This window comes from Idiotropiscis lumnitzeri, chromosome 3 (assembly GCF_059441095.1).
Source record: "Idiotropiscis lumnitzeri isolate Australia: NSW breed Sydney's pygmy pipehorse chromosome 3, RoL_Ilum_1.0, whole genome shotgun sequence".
Taxonomy (NCBI): Eukaryota; Metazoa; Chordata; class Actinopteri; order Syngnathiformes; family Syngnathidae; genus Idiotropiscis; species Idiotropiscis lumnitzeri.
In genome coordinates, this window is record NC_142393.1 from 14,263,627 (window position 1) to 14,288,820 (window position 25,194).

At 40.7% G+C, this 25,194-nt stretch overlaps 2 protein-coding genes across 4 annotated transcripts; one reads left to right on the forward strand and one right to left on the reverse strand.

The window, feature by feature from the left end:
• Positions 1-1,069: 1,069 nt before the first annotated feature.
• rassf11 (Ras association domain family member 11) lies at positions 1,070-3,784 on the forward strand. Its single transcript, XM_088289581.1, has 3 exons — positions 1,070-1,124; positions 1,550-1,662; positions 1,749-3,784. Exons 2-3 carry the CDS (start codon positions 1,560-1,562, stop codon positions 3,017-3,019), a joined length of 1,374 nt encoding a protein of 457 aa, XP_088145707.1. The 5' UTR covers positions 1,070-1,124; positions 1,550-1,559; the 3' UTR covers positions 3,020-3,784.
• Positions 3,785-4,091: 307 nt separating this feature from the next.
• csde1 (cold shock domain containing E1, RNA-binding) lies at positions 4,092-25,135 on the reverse strand. 3 transcript variants are annotated; one of them, XM_088289579.1, is made up of 21 exons: positions 24,995-25,135; positions 18,352-19,041; positions 16,954-17,217; positions 13,856-14,054; positions 13,662-13,771; positions 12,459-12,545; positions 11,559-11,656; positions 11,392-11,473; positions 10,283-10,411; positions 10,069-10,194; positions 9,754-9,969; positions 9,475-9,615; positions 9,208-9,369; positions 7,807-7,914; positions 7,112-7,293; positions 6,901-7,013; positions 6,680-6,799; positions 6,414-6,592; positions 6,171-6,334; positions 5,912-6,044; positions 4,092-5,447 (listed from the first exon to the last, which is right to left on the reverse strand). In XM_088289579.1, exons 3-21 carry the CDS (start codon positions 17,077-17,079, stop codon positions 5,400-5,402), a joined length of 2,523 nt encoding a protein of 840 aa, XP_088145705.1. In that variant the 5' UTR covers positions 17,080-17,217; positions 18,352-19,041; positions 24,995-25,135; the 3' UTR covers positions 4,092-5,399. The 3 variants fall into 3 exon arrangements, with proteins under 3 accessions (XP_088145705.1, XP_088145704.1, XP_088145706.1); XM_088289578.1 differs by having other exon boundaries at positions 13,605-13,771; XM_088289580.1 differs by lacking the exon at positions 16,954-17,217 and having other exon boundaries at positions 13,605-13,771.
• Positions 25,136-25,194: the final 59 nt, after the last annotated feature.

The following is a 25,194-nucleotide window of genomic DNA, read 5'->3' on the forward strand; positions in this document are numbered from 1 at the left end:
TGAGAAGATTAGATTTTTTTTTTTTTTTTTCTTGCGGAAAACCTGATGCGGCCCAGCCTCACCCAGAGTCTGCCTCTAGTGGCCCCCAGGTAAATTTAGTTTGAGACCCCTGCTCTAAATTGTCCCGAGGTGTGATCGTGAGCATGAGTGGTTGTTTGTCTTTGTGTTCCCTGCGATTGGCTGGCAACCAGTCCAGAGTGTACCCCGCCTACTGCCTGAAGACAGCTGGGATCAGCTCCAGCACGCCCACGACCCTTGCGTGAGGAGAAGCGGCTTGGATAACGGACGGATGGATAGTATGTTGTTCTCAACTTTTTACATCAAGCACCACCTCAAATACAATAACGGTCATAATGTTGGCACCGGAGAAGAGAGTACCACTATTATGACCAAGTCAACATTCAAATACTGTAGCATAGTAGACCCAAGCGTTCATGAAAAACTAGGTTTCATTTTTAAAAAGCACACCACTAATCAGAATTTGGGTGACATTTATCCATTCAATAGTGAAAAAGTGTACAGAAACTTTTGACTGGTAGTCTAGATGTTCATGTAATTATAGGTTGCTGTAACATACAAGACTCTTAAATATATATATATAACCTATAAAACAAAAGGAACATTAAAGAAACTCGTAAAATACTAAAATCACAAAATCTAAAATAGCTGGAAAAAAAAAGACTATTCAGAATATTTTATAAATGATAAAAAATACTGTTGTTGATTGAAAGAGCTGAGTTTAATGAATATTGTGTAAATATGGAAAAAAATTTCCTGAGCCAGAAAACACATTTGAAATATACATAAAAAACAACTCCTCCGTTGCTTAGTGTTGTAAATGATTGAGAAGTTTTAAATGCTGTAAAAATACAAACGAACAAATAGTTGTAAATGTGAATACGGTTTAAAAAAAATAAAAACTTGACTTCAAATTGTAAATGTAAGAAATGTGATCAAATTAAATTCAGTGAGTGTAATATGGGTGGGATCAAAAGCCGCCTTTGGGTTGTTTAAATGCCTTCGGAAGTCGTAATTACTCGTAATTGGTCTGTTTTTTCCTCCCGAGCAGAGCACTCAGCCAAGCAGACAGTTCCGATCATCTTTACCACAAGCAGCACAAAACGGTAAGTCCCTTTAGGAATTTCCTTCAAATATTCTCGGCTTGAAAATTTGAAACCTCAAACATGGGAGTATGTTTTAGAGATTCACTTATTTGATTCAGTCATATACCTGGTGAGTTTTATTTATTTTCACGGTAGGGTAGATTTCCATTTACATTTTGTGGAAGACTTGCGATCTCACCATGGGATTGGGTTTAATTTGAGTTGACCTTTTAAGGGAATCTGATTTTACAACCATTCATCATTCTACGCCGTATCAAGAATAAGAGGAAGATTGCCTGTAATTTTACGAGAAGCATTGTCCAAAAAAAGAAATTTGCAGTTGAACTCCAGTTCACCTTACATCGGGTAAATTAGATCAATTAATGTTAATATTAAAGTAACCCTGTTTGTTTTGGCTCCTTTATTATTATTTTTTTCATTTTCAGATTGTGTTCGATGGAACTCAAAGTGTCTGTGGACGGTGTTCCACGTTTGGTTTGTGGAGTTACAGAGGAGACAACATGCCAAGAGGTGGTCACAGTGTTGGCTCAGTCCATGGGTATGTGCCGTTATTGCGCGCTATACATTTATTTTTTTTTGCCTCATAAAGTTAAAAACGAAACGCTGTCACTATTTTTTAATTAGGCCAACCTGGACGCTACATGTTACGCGAGACGTTCAAAGACTTTGAGAGGTGCATGGCGCCAGATGAGCGCCCACTGGAGATGCTCAAGAAGTATGGGGAGCACGCCAAGGAGGTCCAACTCACTTTGCTGCACAGCGGCCCTTCAGTTTGCGACGAAATGAGCAGGGCCAAAGTGGGCCGACACCAGCCTTGTCCGCCACTGCGGAAGAAAGAAACCGGCGCTAGAGGCTGGCGTCGTAGCGGGTCACTGAATCTGCATCGCCAGAGCTTTCCGCTATCCTGCTTGAGGCATGACACAGATCAGAACCATGAGCACATGAAAAGACCCAAAAGAAAGTCCCTGACCCTCATGGAAGAAGCTTGGGAATGGCTGGAGAATCTGGGGAAAACACAAGTTTATAGTACATCATGTGATCAGGAAAGCAGCAAGAAAAAGATGGAAAAAAATCAACGAACTTTTCTGAGTGTCACACTTTCTGCTGCGAGAAAGAGTCCACGTGAGCAGAGTCAAGTCCGAGGTCACAGAAACTCAAAGTCCGACTTGGAACAGACATCTTGTTGCATGGGAACCCAGCAGAAGGTTAAAGAAAATAAAAATTCCAAGAAAACACGTAAGGGGAAACTTGATAGCTTCCCCAATTCTAACAGTGAAGATGAGAAGAATGACCTGAGAAAAACCATCATATGCCAGCTCAGCTACCTTCAAAAGCTGCAGGTCCAGATAGGGTACGTAGATAATGAGATTTCAGAGCTGGAGGAAAGTGGGCGGACCAGGGAAGAGTGGAAACTGATTGAAGAGGAGACGGAGCAGATCCAATTCTGGGCGAATGAATTAAAGGCAGAGGAAGATTTTGAGAGAGATTTGCAGAATCAATTTCATGACATGAAAGCAAAGGTTGTGGACTGTAAGGCCAAACTGGAGGACTACAAGACAGAAATGCAAAAACTGGACTTCTGTGGAGGTCTAAATGTTGACTCCAAAGAGGGACAACACACTACCGATGACAATCCGACCAAGGACTCAAATAGGCGGCAATTTGAAACAGAACTCGATGTAAATAGTGACAGGAAGTGGCCGCCCAGAAATTTCAACCCTTCGCCTGCTTTATTTCCTTCCAGTCAGATAAAGGAGCGCCGGCCCACCGGGCCAGCTGAGCTCAGGGAATGGTGGGCATGCTGGTCTGCAGGCCAAAACTCAAAATCAAACAAAAAGACGACTGAGATACACCGCTCGGAGCTTACCATTTATTTAGGCAGTGCCAAAGATTAATGAGGGAGGGGGCAATTTTTTTTGTATGCACGCTCTTATTTGTCATGACATGTTCAGAAAGGACGAACGCTGTAACACATCGCTTGTGTAAATTTGGGACACTAGGACCCAGCGTCCACCACAGGTACACTTGCAAGTCGTCCGACGTCTAAAGTGTGCCCTTCAATCTTGCGCAAAATGTTTGCATTTACCACCTTAAAGTTATAGCTACAGTAATCCTCTCTAATTTTACCAATCCACACGTGTATTCTATTGTAGTATTACACCAATTTGGAGGGGGGGTCCCCGGGGGGCTAGAAGTGGACACATAAGCCCGTTCCCAGAGATGGGCACTTGACCCTTTTTTGCCGGTCAATCTCCGCCTTGCGGCCGTGTTCTCTGGACCCATCTGGCCTCATTCTTAAAAATGATCGGCCCCGGTTTTCTAAGGTCACCAATACTCTGTGAATGTTGTCTATGCAGGGCCCTGGTATACAATCAGGGAAATGTTTTTGTTTGTGTGTGTATTGAACCAAGGGACTAACGAAAAAGTGAGTAATATTTGTATCGTAATATGGGTTGGACTGTGCCTGACCACACATCAGGTGTGAACTGAGACTAATTAGAATGACCCCAGACAGTCTCTCAACGAACGCCGAGCTGAGGTGTTGGTTTAGATTAGCGTCGGCTAACATTGCTACCAGCACAGTCCTCTGATTTTGGCGAATCATTATCGGCTAAATTATTGACATGGGGATGGGGAATATGGAGGACTGAAAGTGCCAAAATTAAATAAATACACCACGATATGATTAATAAAAATGTTGTTTCATTCATTCATTAAATATAGAATTGAATAAATCAGATTAAATGAACCATTGCACCATTAAAGAATTGAAAAAGGTGTCATTGTTTCATGTACAAATTAAATATAGAATTAAATCATCATTAATTAAATGAGCAATAATTGAATGTAAAAAATATGGTTTATCTTGCAAGACATTCTTTTATTTCACTTCACAGGGGTTATTTTTTGTTGATCCCAGGCAAACTGCAATTTCACTTACGAAAGTTAAAAAAAACAAACCACCACTTGATTTTCATAAAACTTTAATTTGCTTATTCATTCAAGACCATTAACAAACGTACATGGGAACCTCTGTACGCGGCTCAACTGAAACCCAGTGATCTCGGCTGACTGATTGATCCTGATTCTGCTTCTTTTTTATTTTATTTTTTTTTTTTTTTTTAACTTTGTTTCCAATACTTTACTTTTCCCCCCATAAATTTGTTCTTATATATGAAGTCTGACTTTAACTAAGGGAAAAAAGCACACATTACATACAGTATTGTTGAACCCACAGGTTTGGGATGCATATCATTATCTCTACTTAACAAGAAAGCCATTCAAAGATTGTTCTTTATATTGGTGGCTGGCTGGGAAACAAACAAGCCTTTTTAAGCCCCACCACCCTCCCTTCATTTTGCTTGTAGGTTTTTTTTTTGTTGTTTTTGTTTTTAGGCACCTTGTTTCTCATAGTAGACTGAGTTTATATGGAAAAAGCAGCATGTGCAAAAAAAAATAATAATAATAAAAATAAAATTGCAGATGCCACGAGGAATTCTGCACCTGGGAGAAATTGCTTTAGTGGAGCTTGTGAATACTAAAAAAAGTATTTAAAGGCTCCAGATTGGTAAAACTAAATCCCATTAGACTCACAACCACACACACACACTACATGCTTTCAAAAAGCTCTCAAGTCAAGCATTTAAAACCTGCTCCAAAAAAACGAGCAGAGAAAAATCCTCGGTTGAAGCTCGCACATGAGAAATATGATCCTCCTTATGGAGGGAACTTTGCTTTATGCATTTTGTAGGAAAGCATACAGTAGCAGAAATCTCACAACAAAACCATTTCAAGTGTCTGTGGGTAAAGACGCAAAAGAAGAAAAAGGAAGAAAAAAAGATATACGGTAAAGAGACTCAAAGACATGCAGTCACGAATGCGTGCACGCTCATTCACGCCAACAAAACAAATGGACACATTTACAGGTGCAGAATTCCAGACAAAACTAATTCCAAAACAATTGGGGGCACAGATGGCCACACAGTCTGATTTAGAGGGACAAGGCCCTGTCCCTACTCACAGCGAGGATACAACACACATGCACACGCTCAGAGATCTCATGTGCACTCATCAAGAACATCATACAATAGAGGCGGGGTCGGGGGAAGGGGAAGCTTGCCCCACATTTATCCATGGCTCCATGAATTAAGTGGGCCAATTGCTGCATTGTGTGCATACGTTTTGGGTTTTAAGCATAACGTGACATATCGGGTTCACTAGTCTTCCCCCCCAAACTGCCCCCATCCCGCTTCTACCAGTACCAAACAGTATTGCTCAGTCAATGACACCAGGCTGGCGAGTCTTGCGCTCCACATTGAAGCCCTGAATGGGAGACAATTGAGTTGCATGTTAATGATCACGCAGACACACACAAATTAAGTTCTAGTCGAGTGATTCTGTCATTAAAAGTACCATGAAAACCAATTATGGTTACATAATTTAATGCGTGGAATGAGTGTCGTTGAAAAGGTCTTAACTTATGTATTTTACATATTTCCCACTACACAGATTTTTTATTTCAGTATTTCATTATTGTTTTTATTATTTGTTTCAAAATGTATTTTCTTTCAATTTTTATTTATTTCATTCTGGCAGTCCTGTTCCCTTTGGGCAGAATGAAATGTAAATCGGTCATTTGCCCATCGCATTGAGTGGGCGCGATCCGCCCAGTGCCTGAGACAGTTCTCAACAAACACAAACACCTCTCTATGGTTGTGTTGTGGCAATAAAGTAGAGATAAGCGATGGAAAGACGCTTTTGCGCTGTCATGTTTCAGATTGAGGTACCTTTGAATTGTCCGGACCACGCGGCTGTCTAACGATGACGAGGCGAGGTGCACTGGCGTCATCCAGAGTGATGCTCTTCAGTCTGTTGACTAGACGGTCAGGCCGTGGAGTCACCACTGGTTTAGGCCCCTCACTGCAATGTCAGGGGCAAAACATAATGGAGGTTTAACTTTGCACGGCGCTACAGTATATAGAACGTTACACTTTAGAAACGATCAATGGGACAATTTGATGAATGAAAGTCTCAGCTTGGTTCTACCTGACTCTGCGCACGTTGCAGGCACTACATTTTCCTATGCGTTGATTGAAGACAACCGAGAACTCCACTTCATCCCCAGTTTGGAGCTCCAAGCCATCTTGGACTTCTTTGACGTGAAAGAAAAGCTTCTTGCTCTCACCCACTTCATATGTGATGAAACCAAACTAGGAGAAACACACCAACTTGAGACTAATTTTATTCTCGCGAGAATCCTGTCATATTGTGTTGGGATGTGACAACAACCTGGTCTTTGACGCACTCCACCAAAGCTCGACGCTGGGGCACCACATTACAGGCCATCTTTTGTCCAGTCTGGGATATTGTGCAAACCTGTAATTTCACCTGTTCTCCTTTTTGAAGACAGTCACCCTTGTTGGCCATACCCATGATTCCAAAGGGATAATTGGTGCCTTTACCTCCCCCTAAAACAAGTGTAGATGAAAAAACATTTTCTTTAAAAAAAACAAACACAAAAACCCTTTCTTAAAGGCATCCAAGATCAGACCCACCTTCCTCTATGACCTCAATAAGTCCTTGGTATTCTGTCTGAGATGGGTCCACACTGCGTATTGGACGCATGACTTTCCCCACCAACACTGTCGTACCAACATCATCTCCAATGCCATTCACTGAAAAGAGTGCATCCCAATTTGTTCATCCCATGCAAGAACACTGAAGACTGTTCAAGTAAAAATGAAAAAAATAAATAAATAAAAATCCAAACTCATACCAGCGGCCACTTTGGTGACCTTTTCTGCACTGACTTTATTTCCTTTTCCCTTGGAGAGAGTATACTCCACTGTGTCACCCAACTCCAGATTATCCAAGTCCCCACACATTTCACTGAAGTCAAAAACAGACAATTTATGAGTTTATCACTTGTGACAGCATCTGAAAGAACGCCTTCAACGTCCAAACAAGAATTCAATTTAAAATTTCACCTATAGTGGAAGAAGATCTCCTGGTCGTGATTTGCAGTCTCGATGAAGCCAAAGTTATCCTTCAGTGTGGCAATGAAGCCTTGCAGTCTCTTTCCACCGCTGGCACTACTACGGTTCACAACCCTGATGGAAACGGCACTCTGCTGGCCGCTTCGTTTCACTTCGTTGATAGAGAACTCCACCTAGGGGTTGAACCATGTCATACAACGTCGCCACAACTGAGGTAGGGGCATCTAGCTAAATATACAGATTAAGATTAAAATATCGGGTGGAAAATGTTGCATAGTAGCACGATTAAAAAGCATTTTTTTGCCTTTTTAAAAGGAGCTTTCTCTCAGCTTTTCTGGTCTTTACGACCAACATATTCACACAAGAAATGCACAGAACAATCACATACATGGGTGAGCCAAGGAAAATGCATTTTAACATGGCAAAAAACTCCGAAACGTTGATTGCACAATACATATTTAACAACAGAACACAAGAGGAAAGTGTGGACTATCATTAAAATACTTTTGTTGCTTTCTTTTTTTAACTACAATTTTAAAACTTACTTTTCTAAAGCCATTTAACACATTCTGTAGTTTGTCTATATGGTCAAGAATGACTGAATCAGCAATGTATCAAAAAAAAAAAAAAGCAATCTCAGGATATCATTACAGCAAATAATTTCAAGTTATTTAATCAGTTGACACCTTGTCTCCAACTTGTGGGCGATATCCTCCCTCCAGGTCTTTTATATGGTATCCCACAGTGAGCTTTACTCCGCAGTCTTCATACGCAATCACTCCGTCCTCGGGTTCCTACAGGGCGGAGAACAAATTAAATCCAATGTATTTTATGCACATTTAACTATTTTTTAGAGTGCAGAGGGTAAGTATATGACCGTGTGCATCAAAACGGCCATCAACATTTCTTCAAAAAAAAAAATCTCAACCAGCCACATCAAACACACAAATGGATCATGTGGTTTAAGAGCTTGTTATAAGGAACACGTGCATGTGAGCTAAATTCCTATTGCACTGAGTCAAAAATGATTATAACATATATATAGGCATGTCAGATATCATCTGTTATAGTGAAGCTGTCTTTCTCTGTCAAAATAGTTTTCCATATGTCAAGGAGACTGGCGGAAGGCAATGGATTCGAGTGGTTGAGCATGAAATTGTAAATTTTTCATCCATATGTGACAGACAGTAATTTGCAATTAACTATTTTGTTGCAGTCCAACAAGTGTACTTTGGCAGCTCCATGATTAAGTGCCACTCCACGAATGAAATACCATCTATTTATTTATTTTTTTAAATGGGTGCTTGCTTGCTTTGTTATTTAGACATGGGCCACTTGTGCACATCTAGCTGCTCGACATGTCATAAACTAGCGCTGTCCAGTGTCGTCTTCATTACATAAGGCCGTGACATGATTTGTGTATCTCTTTTAAGCATATTTAAGTTCAGTTTTGGTAGTTAAATAAATACCAAGTTTTGAAATGTATAGACATTTTTAATTAGGCTTTCAATAGCAATTAAAGTAAGTGTGTTTACTTTTCTCCCAGGAGTGACACAGACCTTATATATATTCTCTTATTAATCATACTTTTGATGAAGTTATTTCTTTGTGCACTAGTATCAATAATTCTGCAGCCACATCCATAAGAGTTAATTGGTGACCAAATGCATGCTGTCAACTGCTAAAGTAAAAAAAAAATGAAGGAAGCGACCTTTGAGTCTTCAAAGACTAACCTTGTCTACCATTTTACCCTTAAAAAACAAACAAACGAGAGGAACAGGCACCTATTAGACAGAAATTCTGAAACCTAAACAGGGCTCCAGACTGCCCCAAAGAATTGAGACCGTGTTCATCTACGTGCGCATGTCTGGAGCCCTGCTTAAAATGGTTATCTTGCGGTATTATAATTGCGTTTTACTGCATGCAGTGAGCCTGAGTCCTACCTTGTCTTTTTTCTAACCACAAGAAGAGGGAAGAGGTCATTGAAAAAGAAAGCAAAAAGGTAAAAGAACATGAACTACTAGTACCCCTTTAAAAAAGCAAAACGCCTAAATTACCACTATCGGTCCAAATTCATGATACAGTACCTTCTCCTTGCCCTTGCTGGGACTGGCATTCTTAGCAGAGGCTGACACGTCCTTCTGCACCACCCCAATAAAGCGCTGCTCAGATTGTGTATGAAAGGACACCGTGCCCTTAGGCAGCTTCTTGATGCGTACGGCATGGTTCCTCTGAGCAGAGAGCATATCCTGGCAAAGACAAGATAAGATCATGATGCGGAGTTTTGTCTGTAAATTAATTACAAAGTGCATGCCAATTCCTAAAACAGCGGTGCAGGAAAAAACGTAACATACAGGCACAACAGTAAACTCCACTTCATCAGAGATGTGCAGTTGGCTCTCTTCCAGGACTTCACTGAAGTGAAAGAACATCCGAGCATCACGATCCACACACTTAATGAAGCCAAAACCATCACGGATAGCAGCAATCACCCCCTGAAACAAGACTCGCCGTCAGTCTGGATGACAGTGGCTTCCACATGAACCCACTGATTTGCATCTCTTAAATGTAAATTCAGTTGGCTCATCGCAAATTGCCCATGACCTCCCGCCAACCATCTTTGTCTCGCTCACCATTTCACGAGTCTCTTTAGTGATATCAAAAGAGTCAGGAAGCATGTCGATGTTGGTAGCCCTCTCCAGCTTGTCTCTGCGGTCGGTGGAAATGTTGAATTGCACATGGTCTCCCTCCAAAAGAGTCACCTTTGACTTTGTGTCCTTTTCGCCAAACGGCATTTCTTTGTCACTGAATCCAATTCGAGCACTGATACGGCCTGGGAGAGGGTCATTCTGTGGCAGGCAAAGAAAGAGTAAGCAACTATAAAAGATGCGTTCTACTCATTATTTTCCCAAAACTACTACTCTACAATCAACTTTTGATCGACTTGCCTGGTTTTTGGTGGGAATCTTGGGGATGACCTTGATGACGGTTCCTTCAAACTGTTCAATGCTGATATCCTCAAAGATTACAGTTCCTTGAGGAAGAAGTTTGACTTCTGTGGCAACCTCCTTACCCTAGGATACAATCACACGGTTCAAGAGGTCAGCATAGATCAATCAAGAATCATGTGTTCACACAAGCAAAACGGTGAAAGATGCCTACATTTCTGTCTTTGATCGTGAACTCAACATCATCTCCTGCCTGCAGGGCCTCAAGATCACCCTTAAACTCACTGTAGTGAAAAAAGATCTCCTTCACCACATCCGCCCTCTCGATGAACCCAAAAGCCTCCTGAAAAGAAAATGGATGGTTAAATACCATAGAAAGATGTCTAAGAATTTGCATAATTGCAAAAACTTTATAAGTCATGGTATTTACAGAATTATGCCAAATATCTTTTGAATCGTCACCCATAAGCATCCACACAAAAACACTGTTTTTTCTAATGAAATACATTTTCATTTGTATGATATGCTCAACATGTTTTACAATCATTTCAATGCGTGTCCTCCACTGCATATTAAACATATTAACACAGTTGGATTTTCCTTCAAATGCTTTCACTCTTTTTCCTGGGCCTGCAAATGGCCCGAAAGATAAAAGCAAGTGGTGTGAGATATGAGAGAGGCCACTCCACATCACCATATCTAACAATCCAACTATCGAGTAACTGCTAATTTCATTACTGACATGAATACCAGAGGCAAACTGGGAAGTTACCAACCTCGGTTGGCAGGGATGGTGAAACTAACAAACAAAATCTCCTTTTGGACCACACAACCCATTCATAACTATCAAGATTGAAGTGAAATTTATATTTGTGTTTGACATTGCCCCACTGAAAATGTTTCTAGACAAGAAATACAATTTGTTGCTATTTGCATTGTGAATATCAGAAATAAGAAAGAAAATCAATTGTTTAATTGTTATATTGCAATGTTAGTGTTTCATAAAACCGTTGCTGTATTTGAGATTAACCTGCAAAGAAATTCAGTCCATTTTCTACTGCTTATCCAGATTCGGGTTGTAGGGCCAGAAGCTATAGCAGGGAAGCCCAGACTTGCCTGTCCCCAGCAACTTCTTCCAGCTCTTCCAAAGGAATCCCAAGGCGTTCCCAGGCCAACCGAGAGACATGGTCTCTCAAAGAAAGGTTATTTTCAGCCTTGCATATGACTAAATAACCACTGTAGTTGAAACTACCTAGGATCTTTACCCGACTATTTAAGTCCAGTGTTTAGTGAGACAGCTAAAATGTTATCAGCGACATTTACCTTTGTAGCGCACACCACACCCTGGCACCTCATTTGCTTTTTCGTCACGAGCTGAATATTACGAGCGCTGACCGCACCAGTACTGAAAAACAAGAGGTGGACACAGTTCATGTAATCTTATTGGAAAAGGCAAACACTAACGACAAAGACAACGAGCCAGAACTCACTGCTTGTTGGTGTCCATATAAAAGCTGACTTTGTCACCAGTGTCCAAGTGGGTATTGCCCTCCACATCATCAGTAGTGTAGGTCAGGTAAAACACTTCCTGTGGAAATCACACCACAGTCAAGCTTTGATTGAAGGGATGAGATGTGGACTGCATAAATTAATCACGTGCCACATCTCTACACGTCTATACCATTGTTGACATGCTTAGTTCTCCATGAACCCATGCGGCCACGTCATGAGTGCAAACATTGCGCCTTTACATATATACAAAATATAACGTACTAAATGATCTATTATTTTGGCTACTATAGCTTCAAATGGGCAAAATATTAGAAACGCCTCTCTGACTCATGGAGTGTAGTTAGTTATACACAGGGCTGCACATAAGTGGTACGCATGCTAGAGTACTCGAAATTGCACTCCAGATTAAGTCTGCCATCTCACTGTTTGCACACGAAGCATCGTTTTTGCTGGGGGGGCTAGAGCACGCTGGTGAGAGCCTTACAGGCAGTTTGCTCCATTTCACTATTGGTCAATGTCGAGGAACAAATCGTGTGGCCACGTAGATCATGCCAATACAGTTTGCGGAAAGCAAAAAAACCCGATTCTGACGCGCCAAACTTTCTGTCATGATCGTGACGCATCCCAGATGCCAGACAACTAATCGTTGATTATGTAACACTACACTGGGTATGATGCTTCAAGACAACTCAAAATCTGCCATGAAAGTAAATGTTTGTTTGCGACATGTTTGTCGAGTTAAAAATTGGGCTACATTCGTGTAGTCTGAGCTCGGCCGAACAGAAACCAATCAAAACATGAACAAAAATGTTGCCTGTTGCATGTTGCAATTAGGTTGGTTAGATGGATAATCCGGAAATATATTCTTGACACATTACCCCATTTCGTTCATAACAAACACTTCCAGTGGGCACATGGCCAGGAACAGACTTCCCCTCTAAAGTTCCAGGAATTGAGGAGACAACCTATACAAAACATGGCCGTTATTTAACAAACATCTTTGCCAATCTTAATAATTTGATTGTGAAATTAAAGTGGAAACATAAACACATAGACACACACTTAAATTAACTGCCACCCATCACGATAACACAAGCGCTCCCCATTGGTGACGCACTGGTCACCGTGGTCAACTATGGAGGAGCAGAACAACAATTGAGGATTTGAATGTCTTGCTCAAGGGTACAACTGTGATTGTGGGGTGTTACAGGAAGGGATGTGGGATGTTCTACAACTCTTCCATCCCATATTTCTAGTCAAATCCGATGCCCTTCAATCACAGGGCACAATCCAATCTACTCCTCCTTCAAATATTTCTGCCTTTTTTTGAGATAGTAATTGATCTCACGCGGGCTATAACCAATCGTATAGAGTACAGTATGAGGTCCTCTTGAATGTCAATGACAACTTTTTTTGATGGATTCTTATTCAACCACATCGGCTGAGATGCAAAAGGAACCAAACCATGTCATATGTGCAACCAACTAAATTTGCATTAAGCCACAATTACAGACCACTTGAGCAAGACTATTCATCTCACAGACATCCCATAGCCCAAGAAAACATCCAGTATGAAGGACAACATGCGAATGTAACATTAGGCTTAAAATTGATCAAATACAATATTATGTATATAGCTGTATGAAAATTCTTGCCTTGAAAATGTAAATAAAGCTCAATTTTGATTGACAGACGTGTTACAGTCATGTAACTAGTACCTTTACTGAGAGGCGTTTTCAATAATTTGACTCGAGTAGATTAAAATAATAAAATACAACTATGAAGGGACTTTGATTGACCTTGATAACAGCAGAATTTATAATACAGCTTTTGTATTGTAGCTCTCAATGCACACGTTGCCGTGCTATGGTTTTGTGGGTTTTTATCTCTTTCTGCATTTTTGTCTTTCCATACTGGATTGTCTGGTGATCTCATGCGTAGCTTTGAAAAACTTAAACAACTTAAGACGACATTTTAAGACGACAGACAAGGACAGAACCAAATATAAAACGGTGTTCCTTAACTGGATGAATATAACCATGCAGCACAGTAAAGGGATAGACGTGCAGGTCTGGCCCCACCTGGCCTGAAATGCGCTCCTCTGGCAGCACCTCTGGCTTAATCTTTAGCAGCTTCACTGCTATGGGCTTGCCAGTGCGCCTGTCAGAGGACACCTCAAACTCAACATCATCTGCAAAGAGAACAGGACAGGAAAAATAAGTTGTCGTGAGGCAGAAATGAGCACCGGCGTTTGTGACATTCCAATATTTCGCACCTCCTATTTTGAGGTCTTCCAGGTTGCCACAGTATTGAGAACAGTGGAAAAAAAGACGAGCCTGACGTTCAGAGCACTGGATGAAACCATATGAAGTCAGAAGCTTCTCGATCACCCCCATCTCTCGAATGCCGGCACCTGTTCCATTAGCGTATGCAGTGTGCCCATTGTTATGGAGCATACCCGGGTCAAAACTCATCTGGGGAAGAGGAAAGAATTTGGAGTTGACATCGCAGAAAATACTAAAAGAAAACGTAGTTGTTTCCTGTCAACCTTGAAAATCATTTTAAAAAAAGCATTTACAAGAACATGCATAAAGCAGACTTAAAAAGGTGGGAAGGAAAGGGATTAAAGTCTCATCAAGAAGCTTCTGAGTAGGCTGACTGCACAACAGCAGACATTACTCTCATAACCAAATTACAAGATTTAAGAAGCATGCATTAAAAACTACAATTCACTTTGCAGTCGTAAGTCATTAGTACAGTAATAAGTGCCATATAGTTCCAGTTTCCAGTAAAATTAAAAAAAATAATAAAATTAATGTTACACTCACTCTACAAAGTCAAACATCCTGTAATAGGCAGATTGAAACTGTAAGATTACTTTAGAAAAAACAGTAATTTAACTGGGGCAACTCCCCCTGCCCCCATTTGTTTTGCCACTGGAAATGCACAGATGAACCTTTTTGTGTTTTTATGCCCCAGGTATCAGACAGGCCACAAATGTCTCCTTTTCTGCTGTCTAACCTAGACATGGGCCTGGGTCTGACCATCGTGTCTATCGTGTCTCTGACCAGCACGTACAGTGACCATTAAGTCAAAGCAAAATGCAAAATATAAAATGCTTTTATTATGAAAGTTGGGCTTTATGTACACATCTGGATGCTAATACAAGTGAGCCAGCGAGCGGGAGTTTTGTTTTCATCACATAGCAACTACTCAGATTCTGCTAGCGATTAAAAAAAAAAAAAAAAAAAGAATAGTAAACATGACAGCTGTTCTCAAGTTAGTAGTTCTAATTTCCCGCACGGAGGGAGGTAAGAGGACACAGGATGCTAATCTACAGTTTCATAATAGTATGGTATCAATAACAGGCAATAATTGTATACTTCCCGCATATTTACATATTTGGGAGTCCTGACAGAGAACAGTTAATATACATTAGATGTTGGAGCAAAATATTAATGTTATAATAACATTAAGGGTAAAGCCGTCATTTTAACAACTACTAACAATTTTGTTCAAAATGTGTATTGCCTAATTATAACAATACACACACACAAAGCTATGTGTATGTATTAAAAATAATATGGAACAAAGTTGAGGTTAACACTCAGCAAGATTTCGTTTCTCATGTGGCCCCATTGCAAAATGAATTGCCCACGTCTGTTTTAAACCAACCAGCGGATTCTCAAGAGGGATTGTTGAATTGGGTCTAGTGCTTGCTCATGTGGGAGGAAGTTGAGAATCGGTTAGTCTTTTAATAAGTGAGGACAGGAGTGTGGTCTTTGACCTGCTCTGTGTTTTAAATGCCCTGAGAAAACATCTGTCTGGATTTGGCACTATACAAATAAAATTGAGTTAAATAGATAAAAATGTAACTACAAATACTAGAAATGTGTTCACAAGCCTACTTGTTAAATGAGAAAATCAACAATGAAAACTATTAGAACACTATAGAATGTTCTCATTTGATAAGGTAGTTTAGTGGCCTCAAAATACGCTCGCTCCACATGATGATGTTCAAAACCTTGTCAATGTGAACCCCTCTAGCTGGAGAAACCCTGACCCAAGTAGTTATTCAATAAAAAAACCCAGTCAAAACCGACAGAGGCAGCCCACACACTTTTGTCAAACAAGATTTTACAACACCACACACAGTCCATGCTGTTAAGCCACATGACACATTATGATGTTATAAAACTGTAAAAATCCTTCGGGACACTCAGCATGCCCTCTTACTGATCTTTGGTACAAGGGAGTCCGCCTGTGTTTTTTACTTCCTGACTGGGGACGGCAAGAGACCGAAGAAGAGCGAGGAATAGACATGGGAGCGGTAGAGGTGGATGGGCCAGTGTTGCGAGCCACTGGGGGTTCAGAAGTACCCCTTTCCAATTTTGACATTTTGCCTGGCGCTTGGCTATGCTGTTGGAGAGGAGCATTTAGCATTTAAGTATAACTACTGTTATGCAGACAGGAGCGACTGCTGTGTAGTACCAAAAGATAATCAGAATATCACAATTTCCAAGCTTTGCCAAAATATGGCTTACATTTTCCTTCCAGGCAAATATATGACAACATTGCCACGTTACAGCTCAACTTAATGGTAAGCAATAGCAAAAGGCTGTGGAAAGCCAAAAGGAGAAAAAAAAAATCACAGATACCAAACAGGATACCACCTTCAATCACTTTGGATGTTTTTCCCCCAAACAATGGAAGAATGGATCAGAAAAAAAATGAACTCAGGTTTAGTCAGTTCACCAACATTTCTAAAGCAGAGTCCTAAAGGTTACTGAAAGAGTCAATTTATTACACTACAGCGGGAATATCAAATGATAAGGCAAACAGCAGTGCATCTATAGCGGAAGGTGGTGATGAGTAATGAGTTATGGGGAGAGGAGGGGGTCTGAGATCAGCCTCTTTTGTTGGCCCAGTAAAGAATTAACTTATTGCAAAGAATGGGAAGAATCGCATTTTGGTTGTCCATTAAAATATGTGAACAAAGTCGATCTTCGGCGGCCAACAGCCAGTTGTCTCATTTTCTTGGCCTTGGTTTGCGGGCAGTGATTTGCCTGTGTATAGATGAAATTGATGAAGCTGTATTGATTTGTAGGGCGGGGAGAGAAAAAACTGACATGGGAGGCGAGAACAGGAAATGTGAAAAGTTTGACACTCTTGTTGGAACAGCCACCTTGGTATAATACTCCTGAGCAGAGGCTAGTCTCTGGAGCCCAGAGGGGATGGAAGGTTGTAGGCCACTGACAGCAAATAGACGCGGGGGCAAGGCAGGCTGATGGGCGGTCGATGGGAAGGGTGAATGAGCATTCGATGGAAGGGCGGTGGGGCTTTTTAGAAAACAGGTGGGAAAGTGGAACTTACAGATCGGCCATATGGCGACAGGCTGAGTCCGACAGGGGATGTGCTGCTCAGGTCAGCGCTAACAAACGTGGTGGGTGGCGACGCAGGCATGGTAAATTCAACAAAGCCTTTCCAGGGGCTGCCCATATTTTCCCATAAACTCAAAACACACTTGAGCACTTTTGCTGATTCCGATAAGTATTTTTAATTAGATTTTTGTTTTTTTTTGCTTGATGGTAAATGATTAGTTCTAATGATACCACCCAATGATACACCGCTGGATGTCTGCAGGGGCGAAGAGAGGAACAAACAAGACGGGTGAGGCAAATATGTCAGCCGGCCACAATTGCACAAAAACAAGGAAAGGAGGTTTGGGCTCTTTCCTGACAATGAAGTGTACAGAATGTTTAACTAATACTTGGGAGAACATGGCTTGAATCAACAATAGGTGCACGGCAGTGTCTACAAAAGGCAATCAACCTAAGCAAAATTAGAAACAAAATGTGTTTTAGTTTTTTGTTTACTGTTGAGATCATCTAAATATCCATTAAAAATTTTTGGGCATTATGTTCTGTTTGCTCAAAAGATTAAGCATAAAAAAAAAAAAAAACATTTAACAATTTAGGTGAAAGGTGGAGCATGGTTCAAGGGAGAACCCATTCAATGTAGGCGTTTTCCAAGTAGAGCATGAATATTTTTGTTTGCTTTTGCTAACAGTGAGAGTTTCTCACTTTGAAGTAAGAACCCTAAACCAAGGCAAATTGATTTGTGTGGTACTGAGCCAAGGGTGTAGAGTAAAAGGAGATACCCTGAAAGCGTTGCCATGCTTGACCAAGGTCTCGTTGAGCTGAATGTTTTTCTAGTTTACTGTACTGATACGCTACGGAAAATTCCCTGAGGAGAGCAAGTTAGAAGCTACAGCAACTGTTGTAGTTTGAGGTGTTGCTCAAGGACACTTCCGTGAGGAATTATTATTACTTGAAAATACCTTAATTTAACGATTGAGTTGTTTGTATGAAGTTGTTTTGGGAGGAATTCCCATTTGGCTTGCAATAACATTCTTGATTTACAAGGTCACTAACAGAAACAAAATACTGTAATACTGTTTACTTGGGATCTCTTACCAGACTAATCCCACAATAGGAAATTAGTAGTTATGCGTTGAGAACAATAAATACCATCGCTTCAGCAGCAGAAACAGAGATATATTACTGCTGTGACTGTCTTTTATACTTTTGTGAAACAAACATTGGTGGCTTACCTTTGAAAAATGCTCCATTGTATTAGTTACGTGACTTAACGACAACCACCACCAGTTAATTGATTTAAACAACTTAAAATTCCAGAGAAAAAGAAAGCTTGAAAGGGGGAAACATTTGAGGTATAGCTAAGTACGGGATAACGTGTTGGAAGACCCACCTTTATTAGTTGTCTTGGAAGGTAATTTGCAGGTTCTTGATGATTAATAAGATTTTGAAGATCTCTTCATACACGGTCGTACACACACACACGCACACACACACACTTGTTACAGGCTTGTGGCACAAGTTGCAGATGCTTGCGTCAAGCAAAAGCAAGAAGAAATGTAGCGCAAAAAATAGAAGAAAAATGTAGAAAAACACTGCTTCGAAAAATAACGGATGAAAAAAGTGGGCGAGCAGAGGGGGTTTAAGTGTGGGGAGTTATGAAAAAACTAAAAATAAACTAGCAGACAGCAGCTCACTCCACACCCCAGTGTCGAGTCGGTGGTGCGGTGAGGATGAGGAGAGCTAGGAGCAGCGTTGGGACGTGTGCTTTGTCAAAGCTGTTGAGTAGGCACAAACTTCTGGTTTCAGATCAGTTGTCTTCTCGCAACAGGTTGGGCGTAGGATTGCTTCTCTTCTGCTTTTGTAGACTGGCCTGATGTTGGTATTTGGTCAAATTCAGGATTTGGTTACAGGTGTTGTTTTAAACCCTTGAAATGATCCTAGATCCAACGTATAATGGAGTCTTGGGAGTTGCAACGTTGCTTATTTTGTTTTGGAAATTTCTCTTCGGTTTCTTTCTTATGATCTGAACTTTGAAGCAGTTGCGGATGGTACAAAAAATTCAGTCCCGTTTCACTTCATACTGTTGGGAAAGAAGCACAGCGACAGGGATGATGCATTAATTTCTTTACAACATACACAATGTTTAGATTCAAAACAGAGCCAAATACAGTAATATATATATATATATATATATATATATATATATATATATATATATATATATATATATAGTAAATTAAATACTCTAGGCATGCCAAGTCATGTTTATTATTTGTACTATCAATATGATTTAGTTCCTTGACGCCACTGCCCCGGTGTTGATGCTTGTGGCGTTGTGTGAATTATTGCTTTCTGCACATATGGGTTCTATGCATCACTTGAACTGCACATGTAAACAGAAGGTAAAAAAATGTGATGAACGGTTGAACGATTAATTGCATTTTCAATATAATCACGATTTGCTAAAATGAGATGCCAATCACAAAGACTGCGAGTTGACTGGTCATTGGGAGCAGAGCGGTTCAGAGCAGGCACCGGCGGCAACACTCCTATTAAAGCCTGGCACACAAGGTGTGCATAATTTTGAGGGGATTTTCCCCATCGCACGAGACCTTGAGGTGGGTATCTTACATGTTTGACTTTTTTGCCTCACTGGATTAAAAAAAAAATAAAATCACGTGTGTTGTATATTTTGGGTTGTACCGCCTGTTCAAATAAGTAGCAGTTAGGGAGAAAAACCTTCCATGTACAATCCAGCAAGGATGTTTGATGTGTGCTGCTGTCGCGGGTTCCTTTTTTACCTCCTCCAAAACAAATGGCATAGCCAGAATATGTGCAACAGTGATGCTTATTGTGCAGCCCTTCCAAAGTGCAACACAGTGAAAAGTCCCCAAAAAGTCCGAAAACCCAGAAAAAGTGACAATACAGTAATTTACAAAAATATGGGTGTCTATCTATATATTTACAAAACCACTGAATGGAGTTCAACCACAACTACCATGTCAGCTACGTTGCAAAATGCGTCACTGTCTCGCTCTCCAGTACTCCCTTCACTGCAGCCCCTCTCATCTCCCTCTTTCCAAACAACTCACTCTATATATGATTTGCCCCTCCCCTTGGGCATCAGCTGACATAATTGTCGCGCGAAACAAACATATTTAAGAAACGCGGAAGCTCCCCCACTGTTTGGTCTTCCTCTACGTCGTGTTATGTCGTGTCTGTTGTCTGCCGCGTCTCGTGACTGGTGAGTGTTAAATTGAACGTGCGCGCGTGTGTGTGTCCATGTATGCTCCCATTCATAATAAAACTACCAAGTTGTGCACCCTCGGTCGCTCTATTAAAACTGTGACTGACGTGGTATTGATGTGGTGCCAGGTGGGTGCGTATGTATTAAACGGGATGGAATTGAATGCATCAGTATGGGAATGTGCGGTGCATGCATGTGCGCAATTGCGTCCCCGGGGACCATGCTGTACCGTCCTTATTGATGGAGCTGCTCCGTCACAGCTGCCCATGTCAAGTAAAATGGTTGACTTCAATCACATGTCAGATGTATGCGCACACACGCCGACATTATACTGTGCATGCTACTTGACAAATATAACATCTGATCAAATGATTTGGAAAATAGCAGCGGCCTGCAAAGTGGTTAGCGCTCACCTAGTATCAGGATAAATATGTTTGTATGTGGTCAGAAGTTGCATCGTCCAATTCCATGAATGAAATTCAAGAGTCTCATTGGCTGTCACATGACTAATAGAATGTTGATCCCGTTGCAGTTACAAGAAATATTATAGCCTACCATTTGTTTGTGTGCACAGCGATTGGCCTGTAAACAGTTTAGGAAGTACCCCGCCAACTGCCCAAATTTCAGCTAGAATAGGCTCCAGCAGCCTCGTGTCCGGAATTGGTTTGGATAATGGATGGATGGCTATAGCAATATTGAATTGATCAATAACCATTATTGCCATTTTTAGACACCACCCTATCAATCACCAAAATATCGCTCAACACCAGACTCTACCGATAACTGAACGGCACTGCGTATCCGAATAGTTAAGAGTGAAGCAACGTGTGCTTTGTGCCTAGGTCTACGGTCTTGGTTTTTAATCAAATAAATGTGCGCAAAACTGCAATTTATACTCCAGAGCGACTTAATGGTGAAAAAAATACAGTAATTACTACAATGTGACTGTTATAAACCACCACAGCATGCATATTGTGTCACATTGTGTTGTTGTTGGGTTGTGCCGATACGTGTTTTGGGGAATCCAACGCGCAGGGATAAAAATAGGTCCTCTGATGTCCTTGATTGTAGCGGACTAGATCGAGTACAGCAAGAAGCCTGGAGCAACAAGTCCTCGTGCTTAACTTCAGATCAGGTCGTGATATTTATGGCTGCATTCCCCGAATGTGATCTAGCGCAACACTTTTGAACACAATCATGTTTTGCATACCAAAGAGTACATGTTCAGTCATAGTGTACGTGGGGGCTGGGCCAACAGGAAAAGGATTCCATCAATGGGTTAGACACGAGACTGTCATGTAAATATTGTACAGAGCTTTGAAACAAGCTGAGAGGCAAGGTCAAAGATGGGTCATATTTTTGTTTGGTTTTTTTCCAAATCATTATATGCATTGCTTGTGCATGTATGTTGCTTATCAAACAATGTTCATGCTGTGGTAAGGATCTCATCAAAACTTATGAAAGGCTTAAATGTGGCCTCTTTCGATTTCAGTGAGCGCTGTGATTTACCATTTTGACAGGAATGAGGACTTTCAAACTGAATCCACCACAACAAATGTGTACTTTTGGGTTTTAAAATAAATATAAAATGACATCATCATAAAGGAATAATGTGGTTCACTTTTCATTAAAAGCACATTTAAAAATTCAAATCGAAATTATAATCTAGCAATGAAAATGAAAAAGACCTGAACCCTGTAGGGGCTGACTTTCGGAGAAAGGTGGACTACAACGTGGAATGGTCGTCAACGTGGTTATTGGGACAGACAAACTTTCACAAGGTCCGCGAAGAAATGAACCCATAGAACATGCATTTGAGCACGACAAGTAAACGACTACATCATCAGTGCATTATTTACCGGGTTAGGCATGTTGTGGTACAACATGGTACTGAAAACCACAGCCTTTATTTGAATTTGTGTAGTTGAAAAATAATTCACAAAATTATTCGTGGATAAGCTAAACTAAAGCAGGAGCACAAACTCTGATTAGCAGTATTGGCAAGAGTTTACTGTATGTAGGTGGCTTTACCGTTGTGTCACATACCACTGGACACAACCCCACCCATCACATCGGGGGGTGATGCGTTATTGCTTTGGAGTGCTCATTATTTAAATAGAGAAATTTGATTGACAGCAAACGTCAGAAATGTTGTGGTGCTTGGCTGCGACAAAACACATAGTAACGCCGAAGGCTGTGTACACATTGCAGGTAGATTTGATTTTTTCTGCAATACGGCCACTCAGGTCAATGCGACCTTTACGTCATTAAAGGCCAAATTAGAACTACGTGTGGGTAAGGGAGAATTCTTTCTTTCCAACCGCAGTCTGAACAACCAGGTCACATTTATTTGAAATAAACATCATCATGCGCTCCAAGAAGGCGGGTAAACAGACTGCTTGGGAGGGATATTGACTGTTTGATTGTGCGTGAATATTCAAAGTCGTTTTGAGTAACAGTATGGCATTCTATTTTGTTTTTGACACTGTTGATGGCTGTGTCGACAAAAGCCAAAGAAAAACTAAATAAAGTCACTTGCGTTCTGCATTGGACAACGGATGCGTTCAATGACCACTCACACACTTGGACATCTGAATAACTCATGCACATTCAATGCATCAAACAACTATAAACTACACATCGCTAAACAATGCAGGCTTTATAACTATTACTAATGGCGACTGTTTCATCCAAAGAACACATACGTTTGAGTTTAATTTGTATTCTTATGAACAAAATTTATTTAAAAATAAATAAATAAATATTTGCACTAGTCCGGACTGTATTTCATTCAGCGAATTATTCACTATAATTTAAACCATTAGTTATGAACATTTCCACTTCATGCATAAAAACGTTTTACAAAGAAATAGTTATTGATAACGTAGTAGTGAACGTGAAGTGTAGTGAATTTTAGCAGGTATCCTCTTTTCCAGGAAAACAAAGAGGATACATATTCTAGTGGCAGTAATTAATCGCACATATAAACCAAACGGGTGAAGCCTGACCAAAAACTTACTGTGTATTCCTGAGATCATTTTTAAGAACTGAAAAAAAAAATAAGAGAAAGATACCCTTTTCCTATGTAAAGCTACTAGGGCATACACATTCTGGTAGCCCCCCCAAGTAACAGAACAATGAACCCCAACCACCATCAAATTACTTTCTCTGCTTATTCCTGGGATGATTTTGAGCATCCGTTGCAAATTTGAGCAGAATCACATTTTCCAAGGTAAAGTTACTAGGGACAGAAAAGAGTTTAATTCATATGATTATGCATTTAAAATAAAAGTGTGCTATACACCATTGGGAATTCTGAGGATTTTGTCTTTAACAACAGGATTCAACATGATTAATAACAAACACCTCATCCGATTGATCGCAATTAAAAATTATTTTAAATCGTTGTTGAGCCCTTGTTAAAAGCTTTCAATTATTTTCTTATTTGTAACTGATTGTCATTGTGTTTTATGAGTATGACCATACATTTTATCCTGCAGCATGGCCTATACATCGAATATGGTTAAGAAAAAATAGATTTGTTCAATTCTGCCCCCAACATCGATTGCTTAGTTCCTTTACCTCTAATGGGGGAAAATGTTTTAAAAAAAGGCTCCAATGTAAACAGTTCCAAATCACACAGTGGGCCCACGCTTGCTCCAGAACAACAAGCCCTCTGACAGAAGTCGCCATGTGACTTCCCAGCAGTCGCCATGCTCAGCTGGACCTGCGAACGGCCTGAGCAAACACGTTGCAACACACTGCAGCCGTGCAAGGACTAAGAGCCTTTCCAGAAAGACATGCGTCTCATTAAGCAAGTGGTTTGCTATCAGTTGCTGCCAGTCGCTTTAACAAAGAAAATTGCGTTCACTCAATGACCTTGTCTGGACAATCGGAACCACGCATATTAGCATTAAGCTAACTATATTGGCGCTTATGTCCAGGGCGTTACCGATCGATGAAACCGTCAGTGGGGCTGTCAGTGTCCCAAAATAAGTTAGTTACGGGATATGCTTGTTTACTGCATTGTCGCACAGTAAACTGAAAACTACTGTACTTGTAAAAGGTACGACACACACTAAAACTTGATTCACTTGAGTACAATGACAATAAAGGGATTTCTAAAAGGCAAAACACTTCTTGAAGCGATTCGTTGCTCACATTTTAAATCCAAGTTCTGTGTTAATATTAACTTCATTGTAGTTAATCCTAATTAATTAGTTGCACACTACTCGTACCACGCTAATTACAACTTGATTTAGACAGCGAGTGCCTAAAATGGTGGCTTATTCGTACCCAAACGTGGGTTCTTAAGGATTCCTGTAGTCTACGGTTAACGGGACCCGTTAAAAAACCAGCCACACGAGGACCGGACAACAAAGAAGCCGAGAATGGAACTCAGGCTCGGGTTTATCGATCATTGTTGCCAGTCAATTGTCACCGACACGGAATCAAATCAAACTACTTCACAATCGTCGTGTCACCACTACATTGTGATATCCAGACATAATAGCGAGAATGTTTTACCAGCGGAATGTGGTTAGGCCGTAGCCGGTGCTAGCGGCTCGAGCTATACTGCTATGCTAACCTGGTGGGTCCTTGTGTGGGGTGATTTATGCCGAGGGGAAAGCGTCTGCTCCCACCAAGGCCCTACAAGCACGGCCAAGCGAGGGCAAATTAGTTCTATTTTAAACTCGTCATTGCTACAAATTGTATCTACTCACTAGATATGCCAATATGTGTGTTTAAAACCAATAAGGAACCGTAAATATTTATAAAAACTCACCCCAACAGCTTTCAGCACTGTCACCAGCGCCGCTAGAAGCAGCACGGCACATTACGTAGTGAGTCTGACGGCTCCTATCGCGATATTTGCCAAATGTTCGAAGACCAAAGAGTTCAGAGAGGAAAGAGGAACTTCTACCCGACATGTTGTTGTTGTTTGTGTTCCCCTTCAAAGTCCTTTCGCAATCATGTATCGGTGCA

Bases quoted from the DNA above. Each gene is read 5' to 3' on its own strand.
- rassf11 (XM_088289581.1), top strand. From the start codon at position 1,560: ATGGAACTCAAAGTGTCTGTGGACGGTGTTCCACGTTTGGTTTGTGGA. The intron at 1,663-1,748 runs GTATGTGCCGTT...TTTTTTAATTAG, and splicing joins AGTGTTGGCTCAGTCCATGG to GCCAACCTGGACGCTACATG.
- csde1 (XM_088289578.1), bottom strand. From the start codon at position 17,079: ATGGGCAGCCCCTGGAAAGGCTTTGTTGAATTTACCATGCCTGCGTCG. The intron at 10,412-11,391 runs GTAAATGTCGCT...TTTTCTTTTCAG, and splicing joins GTGTGGTGTGCGCTACAAAG to GAGGCTTTTGGGTTCATCGA. The intron at 7,014-7,111 runs GTGAAATTTTAA...TTTTGACTTCAG, and splicing joins GAGATCTTCTTCCACTATAG to TGAAATGTGTGGGGACTTGG.